Raw genomic sequence first — 24,824 nt, 5'->3', positions numbered from 1 at the left:
AAGATATAGCAAGCAATTACTACCCCTTCTCCCCAAAGAAAGTGAAACCCTAATTCTCTTCTTTGTCCGTGGAATCCATTCACCATTTTTTCCACAACAGCCTTTGATTTGTCTTTCTTCTCTGTTCGCATTCCTACGCCCCATTTCTATTAGTCTGTGCCTGGTTAATTGCAGTAGCCTTCTGACACCCCCACCTCTAGTCTTTCTTCACCCTAGTCCTGCAGTCCACAGCCAGCGAAGTTACTTTTCCTAAGACCCGTTTACTTCAATCACTTCTCTGTCCACAGATTTTTTATGGCTCCCCCTAAGTGTTCAGAGGGATGCTAACAGGTGTTCCTTGGGAAAAGGGTCCTGGGCTCCGGTGAACCTCGGAAATGCTGAGTTCAACACAGTTAAAAAAAGATTTCTTCAGAGTGGAATATCTAGACTTGAACATGCCAGTGTGCCAGGGGAACGTCTAAGAGGGGGAGACAGTGTGCAGTTCTTCTCAATTTATTTGACCATGCAACCCTGCTTTTGAGGAACACTACTGACCTTCTCAGGATGCACACTGAGAAATAGTGACTTAAGGAAAAAAGTTATAATTATTCTTCCGGCATTAAGGCCTTGCTCAACATCTTCTTGTCCTCTAACTTCCTCCGCTTCCGAAAAAGAGTTTCCTTCCTTGCTTCTTCCTTCAGGGGTCAATGCTAGTTCCTCCTCCTCCCGGGAGTTCTTCATAATTATCTCAGTCTTTCTGAACAGCGGCACTTATCACCAGAACTCTCATTAGTTACTCCTTCACAATGTATAGTTATTGATATTCCCCTTTTCTTGGGCCCATCTTGTCTACCCACCTGAGTAGTCCTGGGACTGTGTCTTACAAATAATCTGTAGTACACATAATATTCAGCTGCTTGAGTAATATTGTGCATCTCCCCCAACGTGGATAATGTTCACCCCTACACGAGGCAGTATTTAGACCTTAAATAAAACTTCTACTGCTTTACACTGAGAAAGCCCTGAAAATGGCACTGTATTAGTTTTCTACTGCTGCTATAACAAATTACCACAAACTTGGTGACTTAACACAAATTTATTATTTTATAGTTCTGCAGATCAGAAGTCTGACATGGGTTTCACTGGACTAAAATCAAGGTGTCAGCAGGGCTGTGTTTCTTCTGGGGCCCAGGAAGAATCCATTTCCTTGCCTTTTCCATCTTCTAGAAGCCTCTGCATTCCTAGGCTCTTGGCCCCCTTCCCCCATCTTCAAAGCCACAAGCGCTGATTGAAGGCTTCTCACATCACTTCACTCTGACCTCCTCTGCCTCCCTTTTCCACTTTAAGGACGCTTGTGACCTTAGGCCCACCAAGAGAATCCAGGATAATCTCTCTACTTTAAAGTCAGTTGATTTGCAACCTTAATTCCATCTGCAACCTTGATTCCCCTTTGCCACACAACCTAACATATTCACAGTACCCAGGGATGGGAAGTGGATATCTTTGGGAAGCCATTATTCTGCTCACTACAGGCACTCTTCCCCAAAAGACTACATTGAGGGTTTGCATATAGGTAGTAGGGGCTGTGACAATAAATGGGAAACGCTTTTCGGAATAACAAAACTCTCTTCAAATACAAGGATGCCCTGCTGCATGATCTTTGGCAAATCACTTCAGTCTCAGTATCCACAGTTCTGCTAAAACAGAAATTGCCATCCTTTGCTCTGTGTGTTAAATGAAATAATTACGTAAAGGGGTTCAGCTTAGAGGATGACAAATAGGGCTCAAGAAGTTCTTGATGAATCTTGATGAGGAGGGTGGGTGAAGTTCTCTGAATGACATACGGAGATAGTTTGAGTGATTTCCGGAGAAAAGGAGTCTGCCCTTGAATAAAGTTGGAGGCTGAAAATTCTAGCAAAAGGAATCAAGTTTCATGGAAGTTTTGAATTAAGGTTTGAGGCAGAGGGCCCAGGTTAAAAAAGGGCGAAATGAAGAGGCTCCTTAAGAGCCATCCAGGTGACAGAGTACGGAATTGACCGTGGTAATTTGTGAGGTCTTCGTAGGCAAAGATTATACTTTGTGAAATTCCCTCCCTACTTAGTCCAAGGCCATATATATCGTAGTTGGACAACAATCACTAAATGAATAAACGTATTTAAAGTGTGGCCAGGGAAAAAAACAAAAGCAAACACTGCAGGTTCCACCGAGATTTGAACTCGGATCGCTGGATTCAGAGTCCAGAGTGCTAACCATTACACCATGGAACCGCCACACTCAGACGGCCGCCTTCGGCTCTCTAATCCTTAGACACCCCCGCCCCCATCCACAGACACAGCTCAACCAGGCGGGGCTGACGAGCTCCCCAGCGCCCCGCTTGCCGGCGAGGCGGCGCCAGGAATGAGAGAGGCCGCTGGGAGTGCAGCCAGCCGGGAGTCCAGGGCTTGGTTTCCCCCACGAGCCTCCTTGAGGGGGTGACAATTGGAACCCCTACACGACAGCCGCGCGCACCGCCCTTTTTGGGTTCAGGGGCGGGGCGCCGCCTCCCCGGAAGTACTTCCACTAAGGGGCTGGGGCCTGCCGGAAGTGGCGTATGGTAGGGAGGGGTTCTTTACCCGGTCCGGCAGCTGGAGCTCGGCGCTCGGGTTACCCCTGCAGCGACGCCCCCTGGTCCCACCGATACCACTGCTGCTCCCGCCCCTTCGCTCCTCGGCCGCGCCATGGGCACCCGCGACGACGAGTACGACTACCTCTTCAAAGGTGAGGCCACGGGCTCGCCCGCTCTCCACCGAGTCCCCGATCGGGGGCCCGGGACACTCCCGGGGGACCCGCGTGCCGGCCACCCCTGCCCTGAAATTGGCCTGCCTCAGCCCTGCCTGTCTCTGGGGTTTGTCCTGGGGTCTCCCAGCTCAGCCCCTTTTCCTCCCTTCGGACAGGGGCTCCTCGCCATACACCGGTCTCTTCGCGACCTCCCCGTAGGCCTTCTGTAGCCTCAGGGCCCCTCACGGAGGGTCCTTCTCCCAGATCGTCGTCTTCCTTTCCCCGGTTCCGTGGCCCCTTCAAGGGGCCCGCCCCACCCACCGTCTGTCTTTTCGGGTCTGGCGCCCCTCCCTGTATACCCTTCCTGACCCACCCCCTCCCCGAGCCCCTGACAGGCCCTTCCCTCAGCTCCTCAGCTCCCCACCTCTCCCTCGGCGCAGACTCCCACTACAGGTCTTTTTCTTATCTGGCCCCCTTTCCCCTCCGCGAGCTTCTCCTCTGCGTGTCCTCGCAGCCCCTCCCCTCGGCCCGACGCCCCTGCTAGCCGTCGTCTTCCATCCCCGGGCTCGGCCCTGGTTAAAATCCGAGCGGGCCGGCCGCCCCCACCCCCATCCGCCCCGCCGTGCTCCCGGCCAATAACCTCCTCGCACTGCCCCCGGGATTGGTAGTTCTTCCCCGTCTACCTTCCCTCCCCACATAGTTTAGACTCTCCCACGTCTCCTGTGCGACCCCCAGGGTAGGGGGTAGGGCGAGAGGGATTGGCTGTCACCCACGCGCGCACTTGTCGCAGTGACCCGACCGACTGATGTGACTTCCCACCTAGCCTTTTTTCTCCTAGGTTCCCCACCCAGCGGCGGCCAGCCCCGGATAACTCTTGACTCTGCTCGCGAGAAGGGGTTGCGGATGGGTGGTGGCTGTTATCCTTGCCAGACCTGAAGGCCCAGTTCCTGAGCAGGAAAGGTTGTGCGCTGCACAAATACTAGCCTGCTTTATCACTATGGACTGGTTGCTTCCTGCTGCAACACTGGGAGGATCCATCCTTTTGGTGTTTTTAGAACAGGAAAGGAAGGGCCCTAGTTGGCCACATACCTTTCCCAAAAGGTGGAGGGCGGGGGGGGGTGGGGGGGGGTGGGGGGAGTTTTGTGCTCTTTGCTTAAATTAAATATTTATTATAAAATAGGGAAACATTTAGTGCCCTTGAACAAAACATATTGGAGGATGGGGGGGGGGGGGGTGGATAGAAAGAATTGCTTGTTGGTTAGTCCAGGAAGAATCCGAATAGTTTTTTTAATCAACGAAGGTCAAGAGTACAGTAAATGCTTTTTTTGTTCAGTGAATGCGCTCTGTGCTGCTCTTTCTCTATTCCTGAATTAGGAGGGCAGCCATCAGTAGTGTGCTGAACAAAGATCATTACCAGGGAGGAAGAAGCCATTGCTATTAAAGCTGTACAGTGGGGGGTGGAGTTTAAAAAGAGTGTAGAGCATGGTGATTGTTTCTGACTTTGCCATTGGGTCCTAAGAATGATTGACTAAACGAAGCAGGACACATCTCTTTAGCTTTACCAGTACTTTGCACATCTTAGCTGATGATACTCCCCTGGCTAGAATAGTCTGATAGACAGGGTGAGTACCCTCAGTATCCACCCCCACCTCCCATGGTGAAAAGTTCTTTACAGAGGAGAGGGTACTTAATGCATTTTACAGATACAAAAAGGAAACGTGGATTACTTTGCATAGTTTGCTGAAGGCATCTGAGGTCATGTGAAATTACTTAGTGAGACCCTGGAGACTAGGGTTTAGTCATTAAAGGGAGACTTGTTTTTTTAAATAAGGTACAATGGCAGGTGGCAGCTAGCTACCTTTGAAGTAATTAAGAATGAGATAGACTATCAGAGTATTTCTCCTGTTTGGTTTGGAACTTGAATATTGGTTATAGAAGCCATTTATTTTGTCACTAAGGATATTAATTATCCTGGATTGGTTTAAGGAATTTTAATTTAACTTTGGGATTAGACCATCCTGCTGACAATGATTGAGAGCACAGGGCTTTGGAAACACAGAGGCCTGGATTCAAATCCTGACTCAGGTCTTAAATTTGCTTTGTGACCTTGGGAAGGTTAACTTTTAAAGTCTCAGGTCCCTATCTATAAAAGGGAGATAATACCTAGGTCTCAGGGCTCTTGTGAGAGGTAAATGAGACTGGTGGTAAAATTTTAGCTTCTGTGAGGACTCAATAAATGTTAGTAATATGAAAGAGGTTACTGTGGTTCTTGTCAGTTTTTTTAACCTTAAATCTTTATACATGTAAGAGCATTTAAGTATTAGTAAAGAAACTTAAAACTTGGAACTTGTAAAGGATTTTATATTTCCATGGGTTATGGTTTCATTTTGTTGTACATTTTGCAGTTTAAGATAGGGTGTTTAAAAAATTCTGCTGAGAAGGATTTCCACTTTTTTAAAAGCTCTTACAGGATATGAGTCACTTGTTTTTTTTTACTTCAATGCTGATTATTTAGCCACTTTCTTATTTATACAATTGTCATAGTTTAAAGTGAAGCAACAATAACTTCATTTTAAAATGGTTTAATGCTACAGAGATTTATTCACTGAGATGAGCTGCAGCTCTCTTCTCGGAAGAAGGCTTGCCCAGCAAACTTGATAGTTGAGGGAATTGGAACGTAGTTTGTAACTCTAACCAGTTGAAAATGAAAGGATATTTTGCTTAGTATAGGATGGAGTGGTCCAAATGGGAATGTAATGTGAGGAGAGCAGGACAATTATTCTAAATTACGTATTTGTTCTTGAACGTTAATCTTTAGTTAAACTCAACAGTAACTTTTGATGGGGAGGAATTAATTTAATTTAATTTAATTCATTATTTTAAAGATTGGCACCTGAGCTAACAACTGTTGCCAATCTTCTTTTTTAAATTTAATTTAAATTTTTTTTCTTTCTGCTTTTTCTTTCTCAAATCCCCCCAGTACATAGTTGTGTATTTTAGTTGTGGGTCCTTCTAGTTGTGGCATGTGGGATGCCACCTCACTGTGACGAGTGGTGCCATGTCTGCACCCAGGATCCGAACCTGCGAAACTCTGGGCCGCCAAAGTGGAGTGCACAAACTTAACCACTTGGCCACGGGGCTGGCCCCTAATTTTATTTTTTAAAACTTGACATTTTATTTTAAAAACTTTAATTCCATAAATATTTATACACAATGTGGTTAAGGCCCTGTGGGACACATAAGTGAAGTAAGCATCAATTATAATTCCTATCTACAAATATTGTGGTAGACGCGAGTCAAAGTCACATTTTCTGAAAATATCGGGAGATGTAATCTACACCATTTTCTTTTCAATCTCATTGAACATCAGTAGTAATTAACTATCAGCTGGTTGTCAGTGGGAACAATTGCAGGAATTTTGCTGTCTTACATCTTGGTAGTTTGTCTTTCACAACTTTTGATTGAGCAACTCGGATTCTGCTGAATCTGGAGAAGCTTGACTAGACTTCAGCCTTATTGAATGCATTTTATTTTAAAGACTGTTTTGGTGATATTGGACAGTGAATATAGTTGAAACAGTAGAAACATCTCCAAGTTTATTTATAAAAACCAGTATGGAAATTATCAGTTATTCCCTCAGGTGATAACTTTCAGGTCTGATTTACTATGATTGATTTGTTGAATTAAATTTTAGTCCAGTACATTAGTTTGCAAGAGAGCGTAAAAAACTAAATGTGATTGAAGAGGTGGCAATTTTTATTAAATAATGCTTAATATGTATATTCTGTTTTTATGGCATTTAGTAGCCTAATATTTAATATATAATGAACCAAATTTAGTATTAGGTCTTAGAGATGATAAGATTCAGCAGTTGAGGTTTATCAAGTGGTAATAAATATCAGGTTATTTTAGAAGTGCTGTAGATGTTTCATATATAGATGCTGTAATTTAATTTATACACACGCATGTGTATTGTATAGAGGGCTATAGTTATAAAACGTTTAAAGTACTTTTAACCTAAGATACTAGTTAGGAAAACATGAGAAGGTCGCTGCAAATGCCTTTCTTGAACCGAATGATGTGATTATATAGTTTGTTGCATTTTTAAAAAGCAGTTAAATATTGTCATTTTAATGAGAGAAGCTATTTTGATTGGAAGTTAAGTTTGAGTCCATGAACTTTTGGTTTTTTGGTTTGTTTTTTATTTCATAGCCAATAAATTCTCTTGCTTAGGTAATTTAGTCCATTCTAGTTGATTTTTTTAGTGAGCATAAATGTAACCCTTCTTGGTTTGGTTTCTCATTTGGTAACTGAATAGAAGCAGCTTTCCTTATTGTGTCATTTCTCAGCATCATGTTGGCAGCACTGTTCTTAAAGAGCCGATATCTTCTGTTGTCCTTTAAGATATAATCGTTTAACAAGTTGCCAGTCTTAATTCTGGCAACCTTGTCCATGTCTATTTGAGATAACTATTTTATATAGTATAAAGCATTCATGAGTCTTGAACTATTTTCAGATAAGGGTGCTATTTTTTATGATGTTAAAGTTAATTGGTTACGTTGAGGGAAAAAATGCCCTCACTAACTATCTTTATGACGGCATAAAGATTTGAGGACGGGGAGACAGTGAACATAGTTATTAGTAAAACTGGAGGTCCAGAGGGAGGAAACCAAAACTTGAAAGTGCTGGAGTTTTTGTGGGAGGGAGAAAGTATTCTCTGAGTTATTTATTTAATTTTCCAAAGGCATCATCATTCTAGATGTCTTGCTCTTTGGCTTTAAACTCAGTGACTGGCTCATGAATTACTGATTGATATCTGAGTGCCTGTGAACTAGAAATGTCGAACTTTTTGGTTTTTCCCTTCCTTCGTATTCCCACTTCAAGTGAGGCTTTTATGCCTCAGTGACAGTATGGGGCCAGAATTGATGCAAAGGAGATTTCCTCAGCAGAACATCTGGCCTCTTGCACTAAGAGGCAACAGGTAGACTCTGTTACTGGAACAGGGATTTGACCTCACATCCAGGGTGGTGGACCTTGGAAACTAACATATCAACCAACCATCCTGTAAAATCGGAAGTGCGTTGGGTTTGTATGTTACCTTCATGATCTTAACATCTTCTCTAGTGTCCAGGTTAAAGCATTTACTGTAATACCTGTGTTTGCCACAATACCTGTGACACCTCTAACTGACTGTGTAGCTAGAAATAACTACTTGTTGTGCAGTGTGGAGTCTCTGCGGCCTGGATGATTTCTTGCTGAAACAGCTAATAGAGGAAGCCGGAAAGATATGTGTTTGATAGTGTACTCCCTCCAAGACTGTCCAGAGGCCAGCTTATATCTAGTCTTGTGGCAAGGAAAGAATGCAGAATGGACTTTTTTGCCCTCTGACCAGAGTGCAGTTTTCACCTCCCTCTCCACCCCCACCCCAATTTCCAGTCTCGTGAGTAAGGCATGGTCTTCTTCCTTGGTGTTATTCTTGCGTTTTTGATTTTCAAGTTCTGGTGTCTAAATCAGTTAGCTAGTAAGAAGAAGCATTAGTAGTCAACAGTAGAAATAAGCATAATATGTTCTGAAATACCAATAAAAATTTTTACAAAGAAAAAAATGTTGTCAAGCTCAGATTCTGTAAACCTGTGAACTCATTTTGTCCTTTAAATTCAGATAGAAATGCTTTAAAACAAGTTAACTGCTTATTTCCTCATTGTTTTTGAAATTCTTAAGTGCAGTATCACCTTGAGTGAAAAAAATCCCCATGTATTTAGTTAGTAAATAAACTGCCTCCTATAGTAGCCAGAAGAAATAAATTCATCTAATCAAAACCTGTTTTAAAAAAATTCGTGAAGTGTAAGTGTATGCCCACCTCTCTCTGGCCTTGACTCAAAGTCAGTCAGGATTATTAGTCAGCTTCTAGGTCCCCTGTTAAACTTAGTGGGGTGTTTGTTTTTGGAGAGGTCTCTAGCTTCCTGCCAGTCTGATAAATTCCACTATTGAGGAGTCATTGTAGTTTCTGTGACCTGGGTGACAAAGTTTATAAACCCGTTGCCTCATGTGTTAAATGTGTTTCATTTTGCTAGGTATGAGTCCTGAGGTCACACCCAGTCTTTGATGAAACTAAGTAGAACATATTCTTTCCCTTCCCATCACCTGCCAACATGCTTTATTGCTTTCATGTCTGATACATTTTAATATCACAAATTGTTCGTTTGGTTTAGGATTTATCTTTCAAGTTATTACCTTCTAAGGTAGTAAAGCTGGTACAGCATTGATGGTTAATTAATGCATTAGCCTATCATCAGTGCCTAGTAGACCCATGATTAAAATTGCATGTGTAAGACAGGATACTATATCTGTGTTAAGCAGATGATGTGTGGTAGTCATTATGCAGGTAGAAACAGGTTAAAAGAATACATTGGTTTTATCGATTGGTAACAGGTCAAGAACATGAGCTACTCAGCTCCTCCCCACCCCAGTCCCTTTTTAAACATCAGATGCCCTGTCTTTCTTGCTTTAAACCGTGGTGGTATTCTGAATGTGTTTGCCTCATTCATATGACATTAAGTTCTTTGTCTTTTCAGTTGTCCTTATTGGAGATTCTGGTGTTGGAAAGAGTAATCTCCTGTCTCGATTTACTCGAAATGAGTTTAATCTCGAAAGCAAGAGCACCATTGGAGTAGAGTTTGCAACCAGAAGCATCCAGGTTGATGGGAAAACAATAAAGGCACAGATATGGGACACAGCAGGGCAAGAGCGATACCGAGCTATAACATCAGCGTAAGTCTCGTAGTTTATAGTTCTGTGAAATAGGCTTGCCATCAAGTGAATTAGCTAACTTTTGGTATTGGAAAAGGTACTGTTTTTTTTCTTTCCTTTTAAGAATTCCATGATTATAGGATTTTGAAATTTATTTGTAAGTGTGTTTTAAAAAATATATAATCCATATATTTAGTTCTTCCTGGTGTCCCCTTCTATCTTGTGTTTGTTTTCTAATGGTTACTTTTTTCTGTTTTCAGTTACTATCGTGGAGCTGTAGGTGCCTTATTGGTTTATGACATTGCTAAACATCTCACATATGAAAATGTAGAGCGATGGCTGAAAGAACTCAGAGATCATGCTGATAGTAACATTGTTATCATGCTTGTGGGCAATAAGAGTGATTTGCGTCATCTCAGGGCAGTTCCTACAGATGAAGCAAGAGCTTTTGCAGGTTAGTGATATAAATTCTTTGATATACAGTGATTCTGTATTTCTTAGTGTTATAGCTTACAGTTTTGATAACCTTTCCAAGGAGGGTAATTGGTTACAGTAGTTTCGGAAAGGTAAATATGAATGCTCAGCAAGGATTATTGTTCTGAAAGTGTGTGATGACTGTATGGCTCTTTTGCTTAACTTTGAGTCATTAAAACACTGTAGTATTTTGAATTTTTGCTGCCAAAAATTGAATATAAGTACTGTTGGTTTTTTCTCTCCCGGAAAGTGGTAGAGAAATCTATCAGTTTATTCTGTGCTCCCTGTCTCTTTTCTCATTATGTCTCTGTCTTTTACCGAGGCTGTTCTACGTGGATCTGAAAAATAGTGGCCCAGGGAGCGTGCAGGTCCAGTAGAGTTGTAGCTGCTTAGGGCTCGTAACTTTTCTGGCTTTATAGAAGGTCGCCTCTCTCTTGCACGTGTCTGGTAGGGCTGGCCTACCGGAAGGCCCATCGTACATTCTTGGGCAGTGAAAGTTGTGACCTTCCATTACTGATTATGCTGTGAATAAAGTTTTCTATCACTGTTCTTTAGTTTCCCAGGGATGAAGCTTTATTTTAAATAATATAGTTAACAGAATTTTAGGTGAATCACATAGACCTATCCATATTCATGCCTTAGCTATGTGGTTGATGGGGAGAAGGACAGTAAGGGGTGGAAATAGCTGGCTATTTGATAAATTTACTACATTTTGAGTAGTGTCTTTTGTTGCTAGTGGTAGTATTTAGATGTAACACATTTATTTTAATTAAGAAGCCAATAAAAATTTCTCACTGTTATTTTTAACTTATTGGAGTGTATGTAAAAAGGTGCCCTAACTGCCCAAGAAGTTGGGGGAGGTCTTAAGTTTTAGAAAGGTTTTTTGTTTTTCTTTTTGTTTTTTTGGCTGAGAAAGATTGGCCCTGAGCTAACATCTGTGCCAGTCTTTTCTATTTTGTGTTTGGTTGGCCACCACAGCATGGCTGCCTAGTAGTGTAGGTCCATGCCTGGGAACCGAACCCTGGTCGCCGAAGTGGAGCATGCAAACTTAACCACTAGGCCATGGGGCCCGCCCCTGGTTTTCCTTTTGAAGGCTTGAGCGTATCACATCCCTTGTATTAAAATTTGATGAGACTGAGGTTTTTGTGTCTCCCCACAGAAAAGAATGGTTTGTCATTCATTGAGACATCTGCTCTAGACTCCACAAATGTAGAAGCTGCTTTTCAGACAATTCTGACAGGTAAGACTTAGATTTTCAGATTATACCAGTGGGAATTGGAAGTTTTAGAAAGATAATTTAAACAGATTAATCAGGAAGCTAAACTATATGTCACTCTATCTGAGAATGACTATAATTTGAGAGCTACTATATAGCAAGAGCTGTTTACAGGACAAAATTAGTTACAACCTTTGCTTGCTGAGCTTTAATCATGCTAATTCATCTGGTTTATAGTGGGAAAAATACTTTGAAAATAATTTGTTCATTTCTATTATTATGTAAGTCCACATATTCCATACTTTATGGTCACAAGCACAAAGTACTGCTTAAATGTATTTTCATAAGATAAATTTTTAAATCCTGACTATGGAAAGATATAAATGCCTTTTTGAAATTCAGTAAAGAAGGCATTCTTGGTTCTGATGGTTAATGAAACAGCTGGGGAAAAATACATTCTTAAAAATGTTTATAAAGATTGGCACCTGAGCTAAGAACTGTTGCCAATCTTCTCCCCCTGCCCCACTTTTTCTCCCCTAATCCCTCCAGTACACAGTTGTATATTTTAGTTGTGGGTCCTTCTAGTTGTGGCATGTGGGACGCCACTTCAGCATGACCTGATGAGCGGTGCTATGTCCGCGCCCGGGATCCGAACAGGTGAAACCCTGGGCTGCCGAAGCGGAGTGCGCGAACTTAACCACTCAGCCACAGGGCCAGCCTCCAGTTCTTAAAAATTTAAATGAAGAAACACAAAGTAAAATCCTCACATGATATATTGTAGAAGAAGCAAGGTGTCACCTGTGGAGAAAATCATCCAGTGATTACATATAGAAAAGTTTAAATAAGTAATGGGAAAGGAACAAAGTTCATGCTGTTTTGGAATGTGGATGTGCAGACAAGGTCAACCTCAGGGATAAGAAGACTCATATTTACCCTGACTTTCTTAGAATGATGAATTTATCAGTAAATTTAATCTTAACCCTCTAATAAGTACTTCACTGTGTTTTTAAGTACTTTAAAATTGTACATTACTTTTAATAACTCATGATTTAGAGTATAGTCTTAATACAAAATAGAGTCTTATGTGGTGTTCTAAAAAGTCTATATGGAGAAATGGTTAAATTAGTTGCCAATTATAATATAAAAAGATTTTAATTTATTCTTTGTATGCAGTACTTGAATTAGAGGCGAACAGATTTTAACTTTTAAATGCTATCTTATTTTACTGTAAAAATGTGGGGAATAAAGCCTAGGATTTAAGATCATGGACTTAGAAGGCTGACTTGGGTTCTAGTCCTGGCTCTTCCACTATTGTTGTTAGCGCTATGATCTTAGGCAAGTTACTTAACTTTTCCAGGCCTTAATTTCTTTGTCTGTAAAATTTTAAATATGTTTTGGGGAGTTCTTTTCTTTTTGAGAGAGGGCTTGTATTTATAAATACCTTGTGATAGGACTTCACTGTTAAGTTGTGGCTTAAAGGTTCTTGTCTCTATAACCCATAAAAAAGAACTGTCTGTCACTAGACATCTACTCCTGATTCGAAAATGAGTACAAGAGTTCATACATGTAAAATGCTTAGCTATCCCTGGTACATAGGGAACATTTGATAAGTTAGTAACTAAATAGTTGATGCATGAAAAAATAATGACGCATTAAAAATAAACTAAATATTAGTGATTCTCATGCCTATTTTATTAGAATTCTTTTCTGTTCTCAGAAAAATAGGGACTAAAAACCTGGTGCTAGGGTTGGATAAATGGTCTTTGGAACTTAGCTTCCTTTAGGGTCTACTCTGTGTCGAGTTCATTGCAGATTCTTTCCTGCATATTTGATAAAATATGCAGGATGTCTGCAAATCCTCTTTTTCTTCTTTATAACCACTTGTGTGGATTCTATTGAGTCAACATGTAGAGTACACAATTTAGACCCAGGAGTTGTAGTTCTTTTATTTTCTATCGCGTTGCTTCCACTCCCTGTGTAACTGAAGTCCCTGAACCTCCCTGGTCCTCAGATTCATAGTGTCTTAAAATGAGTGAGACAAGTCGTCTTGAAGGTCTGTGAGTCTCTTCAGGGCTCTGAAAACCTCGCTTGAAAAAACTTTTTAGTCAATCCTTGTTGTTGGGATATTTTTTATGTCCTGTCAAATCTCCTCTGCTATAATTCTAGCCCATTTGTTCGGCTCTCAATTTCTAGCCCATTTATTGTGATATTAAGTGAAGATGAGGCCAAGTCTTCTCTTCTATCTGCAGTTAACTATTCTATGTATCATTTTGTGACATTGAACTTATGATCCACTCTATAAATTAATCAATAAGCAGTGATATATACTTGGCATTGAGCTGTTTTGTCCTTAAAGATGAAGAACATCTGGCTATTTTTCTTAAAATTCATTCTAGATTAAACTTTTGTTACTGCTTGATTAATGTTGCTTGAAAGCAAAGAAGACTTTAGCTTAATTTACTACAACTTTTCCTCTCTATATTCACTATTTCCTCAGCTTCCTGCGTAAATCTCAGTGTTGATCTGTGGGATCAGCGATCACTGCATATGGCAGCAGACAGCTGTGTTCTTTTGCAAGTGTTAGGATGTTTGTTATGAACTTTTCTTCTATATACCAGTGGGACTATTTATGCACAGAAAAAACAGGAAAGAGAATAGTGATCACATTAGGCTTAATTTTACCTTAAATGTTAACAGTATTAAGGGAGCATTTACACTGTCTTTTGATGTTACTGGAAGGAAAAAATAACTTTTTAATTTTTAAGATGCAAAATTATATATTGGAAAATGTATCTACATTATTGCTCCCAAGTTAATTGTCTTCCTTGTTTTAGAATAGACCCATGGCATTCTTGACACCCGTGAATTTAACAGTAACTATGACATAATTTTGCTGATGGTATTTGTAGAGGTAGTTAGCTGGCACATTCAGTGAGCCTGATAGATGGCCCACCTTCTGCATTTCAGTGCAGCTTTGTTTTCTTTGATCCTCAAGTTTATTAAGGGATGTTTTTAATCCATACTTTCCATACTTTATTATTTTTTTCTTTTAATTTTGCTAATTTCAGGCTTAAAGAAAGGTTGCAATAATAGTACAAAGAATTTGCACGTCCTTCAAATGTTGATATTTTACCACATCTGCTTTTTTTCTTCCTCCCTCTAAATGTGTACATACTTTTTTTCTGCACAATTTGAGAGTGACAGACATGTTACCCCTTATACCTGAGTACTTTCTCTGTGTTTCTCCTAAAAATAAGGATATTTCTCTTTCATAAGCATAGTACAATTATCAAAATCAGGGTGTTAGATAATACTGCCACATCAGTGTTTAGCTACTGACCTTACTCAAATTTTGTCAGTTGTTCCAATTAGGTCCTTATTAGCAAAAGAAAGTCTGGGATCCAGTCACTTTACTGCATTCAGCTGTTTTATCTCTTTAGTCTCCTCTAATCTGGAACAGTTCCTCGTCTTTCTTTTGTTTATTGACCTTTTTTGAAGGGTACAGGTCAGTTATTTTGCCGTGTCCCTGCATTTGGGTTTTCTGGTGGTTCTTCATGATTGAATTCATGTTATGCACGCTCAGCAGGAACACCACAAAATGTTCTCAGTGCATCATATCGTGAGGCTTGTGATAGTGGTTTGTCTTATTCATTACTGGTGATGTTAACTTTGATCACTTGGTTTAAGGTGATATCTGCCAGGTTTCTCCATGTAATTAATAAGTCTAGCCATCTTTTTAATATGAAGACTAAATTCTTAATTCTGTGGTTGAAAGAATTTTAATTCACTTAGCATATTGACTGTTAAAAGTGGGGCTAGGGTTTTCAGGCATTAAGTTTATTAGAATAGTAAGAATCTTTTAATTAGGTGTAGTAGCTTTGTTCTTTGCATGTGGCAACCTTTTAAATACATGCCAGTATATCAAATCGGAGCATTTCTTGACCTTTGAGGAACTTTCATGGTGAGCAGTGGGTTTGAAGAAGACCTAACGAATTCTGACCTAGGCTGTAGTGGAGTAACTCGGGTCTCTGCTGTTCTCTTGATTTTGGAGGGACTGAAGAGCTTCAGCTGTTTTTCTTCCCAGTTTGGAGTAGTTGCATTTGATTTCCTTAGAATTTACTTTGCAAATTGATCCATGCTTCCGTTAGAGTAGAAATCGGCATCTCTCTTTTTTATTTAACTTTACCTGGTTAAAGCTATTTTATGTTAATGTTTTATCTTATTACCTTCTACAAGAGATCCTGATATAAGAATGAGAAGGCAGAATTGCTTTTCTTTTTAACCTTGCCTATTTTTTGGACATCTTGAAAAGGAACTGCAGCACAGGGATTAGTGTACCACATACACTGGGCTCGAAAGGAGAACATGCCCTTGAAAGAGGGAAACATTTGCATCCACTTCAGCAAGTTACTAGTCCTGCTCCCTCCCCCCCAAATAACCTCTCAGATACCGGCTAGAAAGCACCTGCTTCCTATTTTCTTATCAAAGTTTTTGTGGTTTTTTTTTAAGCGATAACACCCCGCCACAAGAGATGTTAAGTAAATTACTTGTGTGGCCTCTTAGTGCCCATTCTACCTGAAAGAAAAATTTTCTCCTAATTTTCTCATCAACGCTTTCCTTTTTCTTTATTGCCTTCTTGGCATTTTTATTAGCAGACATCTTTTTGGTGACTGGAGCGAATGTAGCCATAATCCATTTCTGTAAAACAGTATACAGTTCTTGGAGACAGTTATACTACACTGCTCAAATTTCTCGCCTTGTAATGGGATCTCTTTAATTATTTACCTTTTTATGTTCTCTGAGTACTCTCCCTTTTCCCCTCTTCTAGTATTTGCTTTTCACAAAACCTTCAAAATATTTTTTGTTTGGTTCCTCTAACTTAATCTTAAAAACAACTTGTAAAGAATTTAAAATTTGTGGAGGATCAGTCACGTTTAATCATTTGTACTTGAAAAAGAAAAGCCATCCAGTTTGAGATTAGAGAGAAAATATAAAAAAGAATGAATGGTATAGTTTTACAGTAAATTGATGATTATCTTTATTCCTTAGCCACTAGCCTGGTTGAATGACTGTCTTTCCCTTTACCCTTGACCCTCCCACTCTGGTCTCATCCCTTTTCAATGAAAAGAATCTAAATGAAGACTCATATCCTGTGTTTTTTTTTATTCTAGTCAGTAGCTTTTCTTTATTGTAATCTAATTTTTCCCCTTGATGCTTCTTCAGCTTTGAACCACTGTCAGCCTTCTCAAACATGAATTTTTCTTTTTTTTGAGGAAGATTAGCCCTGAGCTAACTGCTGCTAATCCTCCTCTTTTTGCTGAGGAAGACTGGCCCTGAGCTAACATCTGTGCCCATCTTCCTCTACTTTACATGTGGGACGCCTACCACAGCATGGCTTGCCAAGCGGTGCCATGTCCGCACTTGGGATCCCAGCTGGGGAACCCTGGGCCGCCGGAGCGGAACATGCACACTTAACCGCTGCGCCACCGGGCCGGCCCCATCAAACATGAATCTTAGCACATCCCCCTCGCCCCCAAAAACTGTAAGAAAGATATACTAGCTGTCAGCATTTTTGTTAGTTTACATATTCGGTTGACTACAGCTTGCTGCTGTTCAGCTTCAGGGAAATTAGTTTTTAATTTGGAGAAAATGCATTAATTCAGTTAATACATTTCTTTAACATTTTGTTATGGAAAGTTTCCAACTTACCAAAAGTAGGGTAGTATAAACTCCCATGTAACATCAACAACCATCAGTTTACGGCCAGTCTTTCCTTCACCTGTTCCCTCTCCCGTCACTTTGAAACAAATCCCAGATATTATATCATTTAATTTGTAAACGTTTCATAATGTGTATCTAAAAGATTAGGACTTAATGTATATCTGATATACATACATGTATATCTAATATATAGCATATATATAAAATATATATGTAGATCTAATAGATATACATGTATATCTAATATAATATATATCTAAAAGAGTAGGATTTAAACGCATAAGAACAAAACCACTTAAAAATTGGCAGTAATTCCTTATTACCATCTGTTATGCAAACAATATTAAAATTTCCTCTATCGGGGCAGCCCCGTGGCCTAGTGGTTAAGTTCGCATGCTCCCCTTCTGCGTCCCAGAGTTTCACCGATTTGGATCCTGGGCGCAGACGTGACACCGCTTATCAAGCCATGCTGAGGTGGCATCCCACATGTCACAACTAGAAGGACCCACAACTGAAAATATACAACTATGTGCTGGGGGGCTTTGGGGAGAAAAAGGAAAAGTAAAACTTTTAAAATTTCCTGTGTCAAACTTTTTTTTTACAGTTCAAGTTGGAATCCAAATGATGTCCATACATTGCAGTTGGTCGATATGTTTTTAGAGCGTTTTGAAAATAGAGTTCCCCTTTCTCTTTTTTACCCCATAATTTTTTTTTTTTGAGGAAGATTAGCCCTCAGCTAACTACTGCCAATCCTCCTCTTTTTTCTGAGGAATGCTGGCCCTGAGCTAACATCTGTGCCCATCTTCCTCTACTTTATATGTGGGACGCCTGCCACAGCATGGCGTGCCATGCGGTGCCATGTCTGTACCCGGCATCCAAACCGGCAAACCCCGGGCCGCCAAAGCAGAACGTGCGCACTTAACTGCTGAGCCACCAGGCTGGCCCCTACCCCATAATTTGATATTTTTAAAAATTTCAAGTATTGCAAAAATAATACCGTGAACATCCACATACCCTTCATCTAGAATCATCAATTGGCCACATTTAGTTTATTTCTACATGTGTATATACTTCCTTCCCCTTTGTTCAATCTTTGGAAAATAAATTGTAGACATTGTGGCACTTTACTGCTAGATATTTGAGCATTTTATCTCCTAAGAAGAGGGTATTCTCCTGCATTATCTGTATACCGTATATCATATCCAAGAAATTTATGTTTATACAGTTTTATCTAATGTGCAGTTCACAGTCAGATTTCTCCAAGTGTAGTCAAATGTCCTTTATAGACTTGGTTATTACCTTTTAGGTCTAGGATCCGATCAAGAATCACACATTGCTTTGAGGAAATTGTTTTATATCTGGAATATCAAATAGAGTGGCCACTGGCCACAGGTTGTTAATAAGCCCTTAAAATATGGCTAGCGGACTAAAGAATTGGATTTTAAATTTTGTTTGACTTAAATAGGTGGTTACTGTATTGGACAGCACAGATCTGGAACATTTATCCCCATCTTTTAAATGTATTTTATGATAATTTTTTGAAGAGTCTCAACAAGTTGTCTTGTAGAATATCCCTCAATCTGGATTCCTCTAATTGTTTCCTCGTGATAAGTTCATTTTCAACATTTTTGGTAGGAATACATAGATGTCCTTCATAGGAATACATTGTGTTCTTCATAGTACATCATAATGGGAGGCATATCATGTCACTTAGTCCCATTTTTAGAATTCCTTTACCTTTTGAGGGTTTTCCTTTTTTTTTTTGGAGGGAGCACTGGAAAACAAAGATATCCATTCTCTGTAATCTAGTCAGAGAGAACTACACTTAGGCAATGCAATATAAGACCAAATAAAATGTGTTAAATAAAGATACTTGCTGTAGAGGAATTTAATAACATTTATTCATGCAATTACTTATCAAACCCCTAGTATATGCTACGTGCTGCAGATAGCGCTGTGAATAAAGTAGACACAGTTTTGGTCCTTATGTAGTTTAGCATTTAGTGGAAGAGGTAGGCACTAAACAGTTAGTTTTGATAAGTGTCATATAAAATCTTAATTTGCCTGTTTTTAATAATTATTTAATTACAGTTTAACTTTAGTTCAGAAGGTACTGAAAAACATTATCTTTCCCTCCCCTTCCAAGAGTCCTTTGAGAGTTTGGCATGTTACAAAGTTATGCTCTTCCCTACACAGCCAAGAAAAATACCTAATATGTCTGATAGTACAAATTCATTTTTATTTTTCTGTGGTACAGTGTCAATGTATGTAGCTTCTTTTGGCAAGAGTAGACTGAAAATATTCTCATGGTTTAATTTAGATCTAAGCCCATAAACTGTGTCATCTCTTTAGACCAAGATTTATTTAACTGACTGGTAAACCTTTCTCTCTGAAATGGAAAACCTTTGTTTCTCTTCTTACCCTAAGGGAAATTGTTAAAATATTGAGTTGATGCTAATCAGTAGCTGTTTGAAAATAAAACTTTAAATTTATGCATTCTCTGTTCATTTTATTTGCAGTCTTTGCTGCAAATGTACCTTCTACCTCTGTGCATCTTTTATAGCCACTACTGATGGATCTGTTCACACTGAGTGTTGCTGTTTCTTTTTTTCACTCAGAGATATACCGCATTGTTTCCCAGAAGCAAATGTCAGACAGACGTGAAAATGACATGTCTCCAAGCAACAATGTGGTTCCTATTCATGTTCCACCAACCACTGAAAACAAGCCAAAGGTGCAGTGCTGTCAGAACATATAAGGTGTTTCTCTTCTCCCCTAGAAGGCTGTGTATAGTCCATTTCCCAGGTCTGAGATTTAAATATATTTGTAATTCTTGTGGTCACTTTTGTGTTTTATTACTTCCTCATAATTATGAATTTTTCCATGTCTTAAGTCTTGATTTTAGCTTTATAAAATCATCCACTTGTCCCGAATGACTGCAGCTTTTTTTCATGCTATGGCTTCACTAGCCTTAGTTTAATAAACTGAATGTTTGGATTCCTCAGTTATTGTTTACTTTTCATCATGGAAGCCTGTCATTGTAGGACATAATAGAACTTGATCACTTGAAGCTCAGACCTATTCGTCTTGATCAAATCAAACTAAGAAGACTTAAGAAATAAGCTATCATTTTGCCACAGAGCAGCTTATAATGAGCAGCTTATAATTCATACACTCTTCTCTCAGTGCAGTATATATTTCCACAAATTGAGGAATTGCCCTATAAACATAGCAGGATTTTGAGAACTTGAAAACTTTCCATTATTCTGGAAGTCAATTTCTAAAATGCCTTAATAGGGTTATATAGTTTAGTAAATTTTGGTTTTTAATTTTTGTAAGCATCAAAGTTGATTAGAGAGGGGGACACTTTTTTCTGGACAAGAATTATCTTAAGCGTGAAAGACTTACGGTTTCAGTAGCATTATGGTAATGGGACCATATGGTAAACAACGCTGCCTGGCAGGCTGGGAACCTGGGAGACTGGTGGAATTCCATCTGAGGTGCCTCTGTTGCGATGATCAGGCAGCCCAAGTCATTTAATTTATCTAATTTCCCAGCAGTAGATTATGCGGCAATTTATTGCTCAGGCAATAACTGGTTTAATGGTCTTAGTATCAAATTGTAAAGTATTAATTTTGTCTTAAAACTTCCCAGTAAATGAAATGCAACCTAGTTTTGTCACTATTTCCACCAGCAGGCATGGATAATTATCTTAACAATGCTGATTTTTGATTTTTGCAGTATGTTATGGAATATAGTCCAGTTAAATATCTGGTTTCAAGTATGTCTAAAGAATACAGTGAGAGGTTAGTTTCTGCTTAAGTGGTACCACTTAAAGGCATGTATTCTTTTAGTAGGTAGGATAAAATAGTACCTTGAGTTTAAATAGAATGCATTTAGGCATTATACAAACCTGAAATAGTTTTCTTCCACTACATTATTGAAATCAATGGAGCAACTAGTTTCTCATTCAGAAATGTGCACACTAATGTTTAGTTTTACTTTATTGTGGATAATATTAAGCACTTACTCTGCAGTGTTCTGAAAGTCGTTTCAACTGAAGTGAATACTATTCAGGATGGTGGAATATCCCCAAAATATATATGTGTGTGAGTTTGCGTAGATTACTATGTTTCATAGTTAATCTTCTGTCTTTTGCGGTGCTCATGACGTGTGGGGCGCACGGAAGGCATTGCTGTGGTCAATCATTTTGGTTTTCTTCTGTAGCCATTTTATTATTTTAGTGTTGGTTATGAAAATACTATTATCTATTTGTAAATCGCTACTTTGTATTTTATGCATGCTCTGTAACTTGATTTCTTTTTTTTTTTAGTTATTGATTTGGAATATATTCACATTCTAATAAACAGTTATAGGGGGACTATTCTTTATGTTGTCAGATTACATTTTTGTTTGAGTGCTTCGGATGCAGCCATGGAATATTCAGTTCTGATGAGTAAGAGCATAGGTCCTTGCATTACAGAGTAAACATTGAATTGGAAGCATCATTGTGTGATGAGCTTTGATTTCAGACATGTAGTTCAATTATGCTTTTCTTAGGAAAACTATTACCGAAAACATTAGGGAAGTAATCTCTGTATTTTCATACATAACAGTGTCACCAGACCCAGGAAGAGGCCCCATCACTATTTATTTTACTCAAAATTGGTAGTAAACTTCTTACAAAATTATTTAAGAGACGGAGAAACTAGGTAGTGAACTGAAAATAAGTAAATTAACTTTGAATTTTCGGCATGGTTGGATCTTAGGAGAATTCCAAAAAACCTTAAGCAGTAGAAAATGGCTTTGATTGCCTTTCAACAAGTGTCTTCATTCTGAATACTATCTGGAGACAAACTGTTTCAAGTAAGAAATAATTAGTTTTTAAATATTATGGTTATTTAGGGCTCAAGGCCGTTTAGAAATATTTTTCTGCTTGACCCTGCTTTTCAATTATTTTAACTCTGAATGTTTTTTTTTTAAACTATTGTATTCTCCTGAAAAGTCAGTTAGCCATTTTGACTTGATTTAAACTTGTATGTCATTGTTCTCAAACGCTGTCTGTGATTTCTCTAATAGTAGTTACGTTGTAAGGGTAAATTATCTTTAGCCATTGCATTGAGTATGCTAAATTCTAATTCTAAGAAGGGGTGCTAGCCACTGACTTAGGTCAGAGGGCTCGTAAGTTCTGAAGAGTTCTGCAGAGAAATTAGACTTCAGAGTTTGGATTGCCTAGCAGAGCTAGTCATATTTATTTCATCATTGGGAAAATGAACATCTTAATTTTTGTCTTCAGGGACTTGTATTTACAAAATGAAACGCTCTCAATGGTTTGAGCTATTATGATAATCTCTTCCATCTACCTTAATGAGAGAAAAAACTGTTTAGACAATTTTGGCCAACACCAGAAGCAGAATAATTCAAAGCTGGGCAGATAACTAAGAACTTATTCCAACCTGTTAAGTTTCAGTTTATGGAGCTTTCTTTTTTTTCAACAGAGGAAAAAAATAGAAATTCATTATTTGATGTCTCACAAACATCATAAGCCTGAAAAAATTCAAAACAAAATGTGAATTTTATATAAGGGCTGTGCATGACGCCCATTCCCTGTGTGAGAAAAAAAATGAATGAACAAAGACGATGAAAGGACCCTCTTCCACCATATCATTTAATGGGTTAGCATACCAGTCAGACTAATGCTGAAGAGAAGAGGGCTGACTTTTGTTCTCCTGGTTGGGGCAGTACTGATGCTACACTGCCCTCTGGGATTTGACAGGTCACCTTTTCCACTCACCTATGCAATATGCCAGATAAACTGGAGTTGTCATTCTAACGTCTTTTTGTTTTTTTGTGGGGGTTTTTTTGGTGAGGAAGATTGGCCCTAAGCTAACATCTGTTGCCAATCTTCCTCTTTTTGTTTGAGGAAGATTGGCCCTGAGCTAACGTCTGCACCAGTCTTCCTCTATTTTGTATGTGGAACACTGCCACGGCATGGCTTGATGAGTGGTATGTAGGTTCGCACCTGGTATCTGAACCTGTGAACCCTAGGCTGCCCAAGCAGAGCACAAACTTAACCACTATGCCACTGGGCCACCCCCTCTAACATTTTAAACACTGTGTTTCCCCAAACTGTAGGAGGCTGATGGTAACAATGAAATAGTACAAAATGCTAATGTCAGTACAACTTACATAAAAGAGACCATTAGACTGAGAGAGAATTTTAACAGAAGTATCCATTTCCCTGAAAGTTGAATTGGAGGATAGAGAAAGAATATTTGAAAGGACATTGATACTAGGTGTATATTAGAAAGTATGTTAAGCTCTGTGAGTTAAAAGGTTGAAAGCGGCAGGTATAATAGAGCAGTGGACTGAGTAACAGAGACTTGGATTCTGGTCATGGCTCTTCTGGTCATTTTGTCTCTGAACCTCACCTTCTTCCAATTAATGAGGAGACTGGATTAGATAATTTCTGGGATTTATCCCAGCTCTAATTTAGTAATTCTGTGAATGAACTCTCAGATACTAGAGCCAAATTATTATACATTCTAACTCAAATTTAATAGATAAGTAAAAATCAGGTGTACACTGGCAAGTTTTTTTTTTTTTTTTTAACTTGGCACCTGAGCTAACGTCTGTTGCCAATCTTCTTTTTTTGTTTTTCTTCCTTGTTCTCTCCAAAGCCCCCCTGTACGTAGTTGTATATTTTAGTTGTAGGTCCTTCTAGTTGAGCTATGCAGGACGCCGCCTCAGCATAGCTTGATGAGCGGTGCCATGTCTGCACCCAGGATCCAAACCTGCAAAACCCTGGGCCAACAAAGCAGAGAGTGCAAACAGAACCACTCGGCCTTGGGGCCAGGCCCTGCAAGATGTTTTTGGTCTTATCATAGTAACTTGATTAAAATGTTATCTTTATTTCCATGTTAATCCCATTAAATAAGGTGAAAGCTTTCAGAATATTTGCAAAATGACTGTCAATTTCAACAACATGCATCAAAGTACCATATATGCTAAGAGGGGAGAAGCACTTATGGGCTGCTATGTCAACTGTAAGTTGAGAACTGCTTGTTTTTGCCTTTTACTGTTAAAGAAGTTCTGCTGGCATTTACTGTATACTTTCAAATATATTCATGTCTGGGAGAGAGAACTTTTAAAAGCATCTTGTGTTTAATTTTTTAAAATTATCTCCAATAGGAATCTACCAGAAGGGTAGATCAATCCAGAAAGTAGATCAGTCCGCAGAGCTAGCCTCCCACTTAGAACCAATGATTAAATCCAAGTGTATAGGTTTATGTGTGTACACACGTGATATAAACGGCATTATTTGGCTGTTAGTGTAGTAATCTATTAGTAGTCTAAAGTTTGAATTTAATTATTTAACATTATTAAGCATAGAATTGATAGGTTCTGGCACAAATGTCATGTATATTGGCTGTTAACAACTCTGTTACCAGTACTAGTGATGGTAATGAAAATTAGTAGCCAACAGGATTCCTTTCCTATGTTTGAGTCAGTGGAATTTAACCTTGCCCCAGACCACAAAATCTCAGATCCTGTTATCCCCATCCCAATGAGAAGTGTACTGCTTTTAGCACCCATTCCCTTACTGACAACCTCTAGTCTCTCAGCATAACATTTTCTCAAATCTCTCTAGGGAAGTGGTATGGTATCTTTAAGAAGTTGCTGACCATTGTACTTCTAGCCTCTATGCCAAAGCATTTCATCATGCTGGCCTGAGAATATTATAGAAGAAGGTCATGCCTGAAATGGGGCAGTCTGGGAAGCCCCAGGAAGCAACCCTTTTTCTGGAGGCTATCTTTGATGTTAAACCAACTCTGGAGGAGAATGTTAGGGTTCTCACTTACTGGTTTTGGTTCACATTTAAGTGGATGCCTAAATAACAGTACTTTGTAAGATCTCAGGTCCCCGT

At 39.2% G+C, this 24,824-nt stretch overlaps 1 protein-coding gene and 1 non-coding gene across 2 annotated transcripts; one reads left to right on the top strand and one right to left on the bottom strand.

Moving 5' to 3' along the window:
• Nucleotides 1-2,174: 2,174 nt before the first annotated feature.
• On the bottom strand, nucleotides 2,175-2,246 carry TRNAQ-CUG (transfer RNA glutamine (anticodon CUG)). Its single transcript has one exon. It is a non-coding gene; the product is annotated as a tRNA-Gln (tRNA).
• A 58-nt stretch (nucleotides 2,247-2,304) lies between these two features.
• Nucleotides 2,305-21,284, top strand: RAB11A (RAB11A, member RAS oncogene family). Its single transcript, XM_023655053.2, has 5 exons — nucleotides 2,305-2,736; nucleotides 9,312-9,507; nucleotides 9,747-9,940; nucleotides 11,120-11,200; nucleotides 19,516-21,284. The coding sequence occupies exons 1-5, from the start codon at nucleotides 2,697-2,699 to the stop codon at nucleotides 19,653-19,655; spliced, it is 651 nt and encodes a 216-aa protein (XP_023510821.1). The 5' UTR covers nucleotides 2,305-2,696; the 3' UTR covers nucleotides 19,656-21,284.
• The last annotated feature ends 3,540 nt before the right edge of the window (nucleotides 21,285-24,824 follow it).

The sequence above is a fragment of the Equus caballus genome, chromosome 1 (assembly GCF_041296265.1).
Source record: "Equus caballus isolate H_3958 breed thoroughbred chromosome 1, TB-T2T, whole genome shotgun sequence".
Taxonomy (NCBI): Eukaryota; Metazoa; Chordata; class Mammalia; order Perissodactyla; family Equidae; genus Equus; species Equus caballus.
Note: the sequence above shows the minus strand (reverse complement) of the source record. Positions and strands in the feature narration are given on the sequence as shown.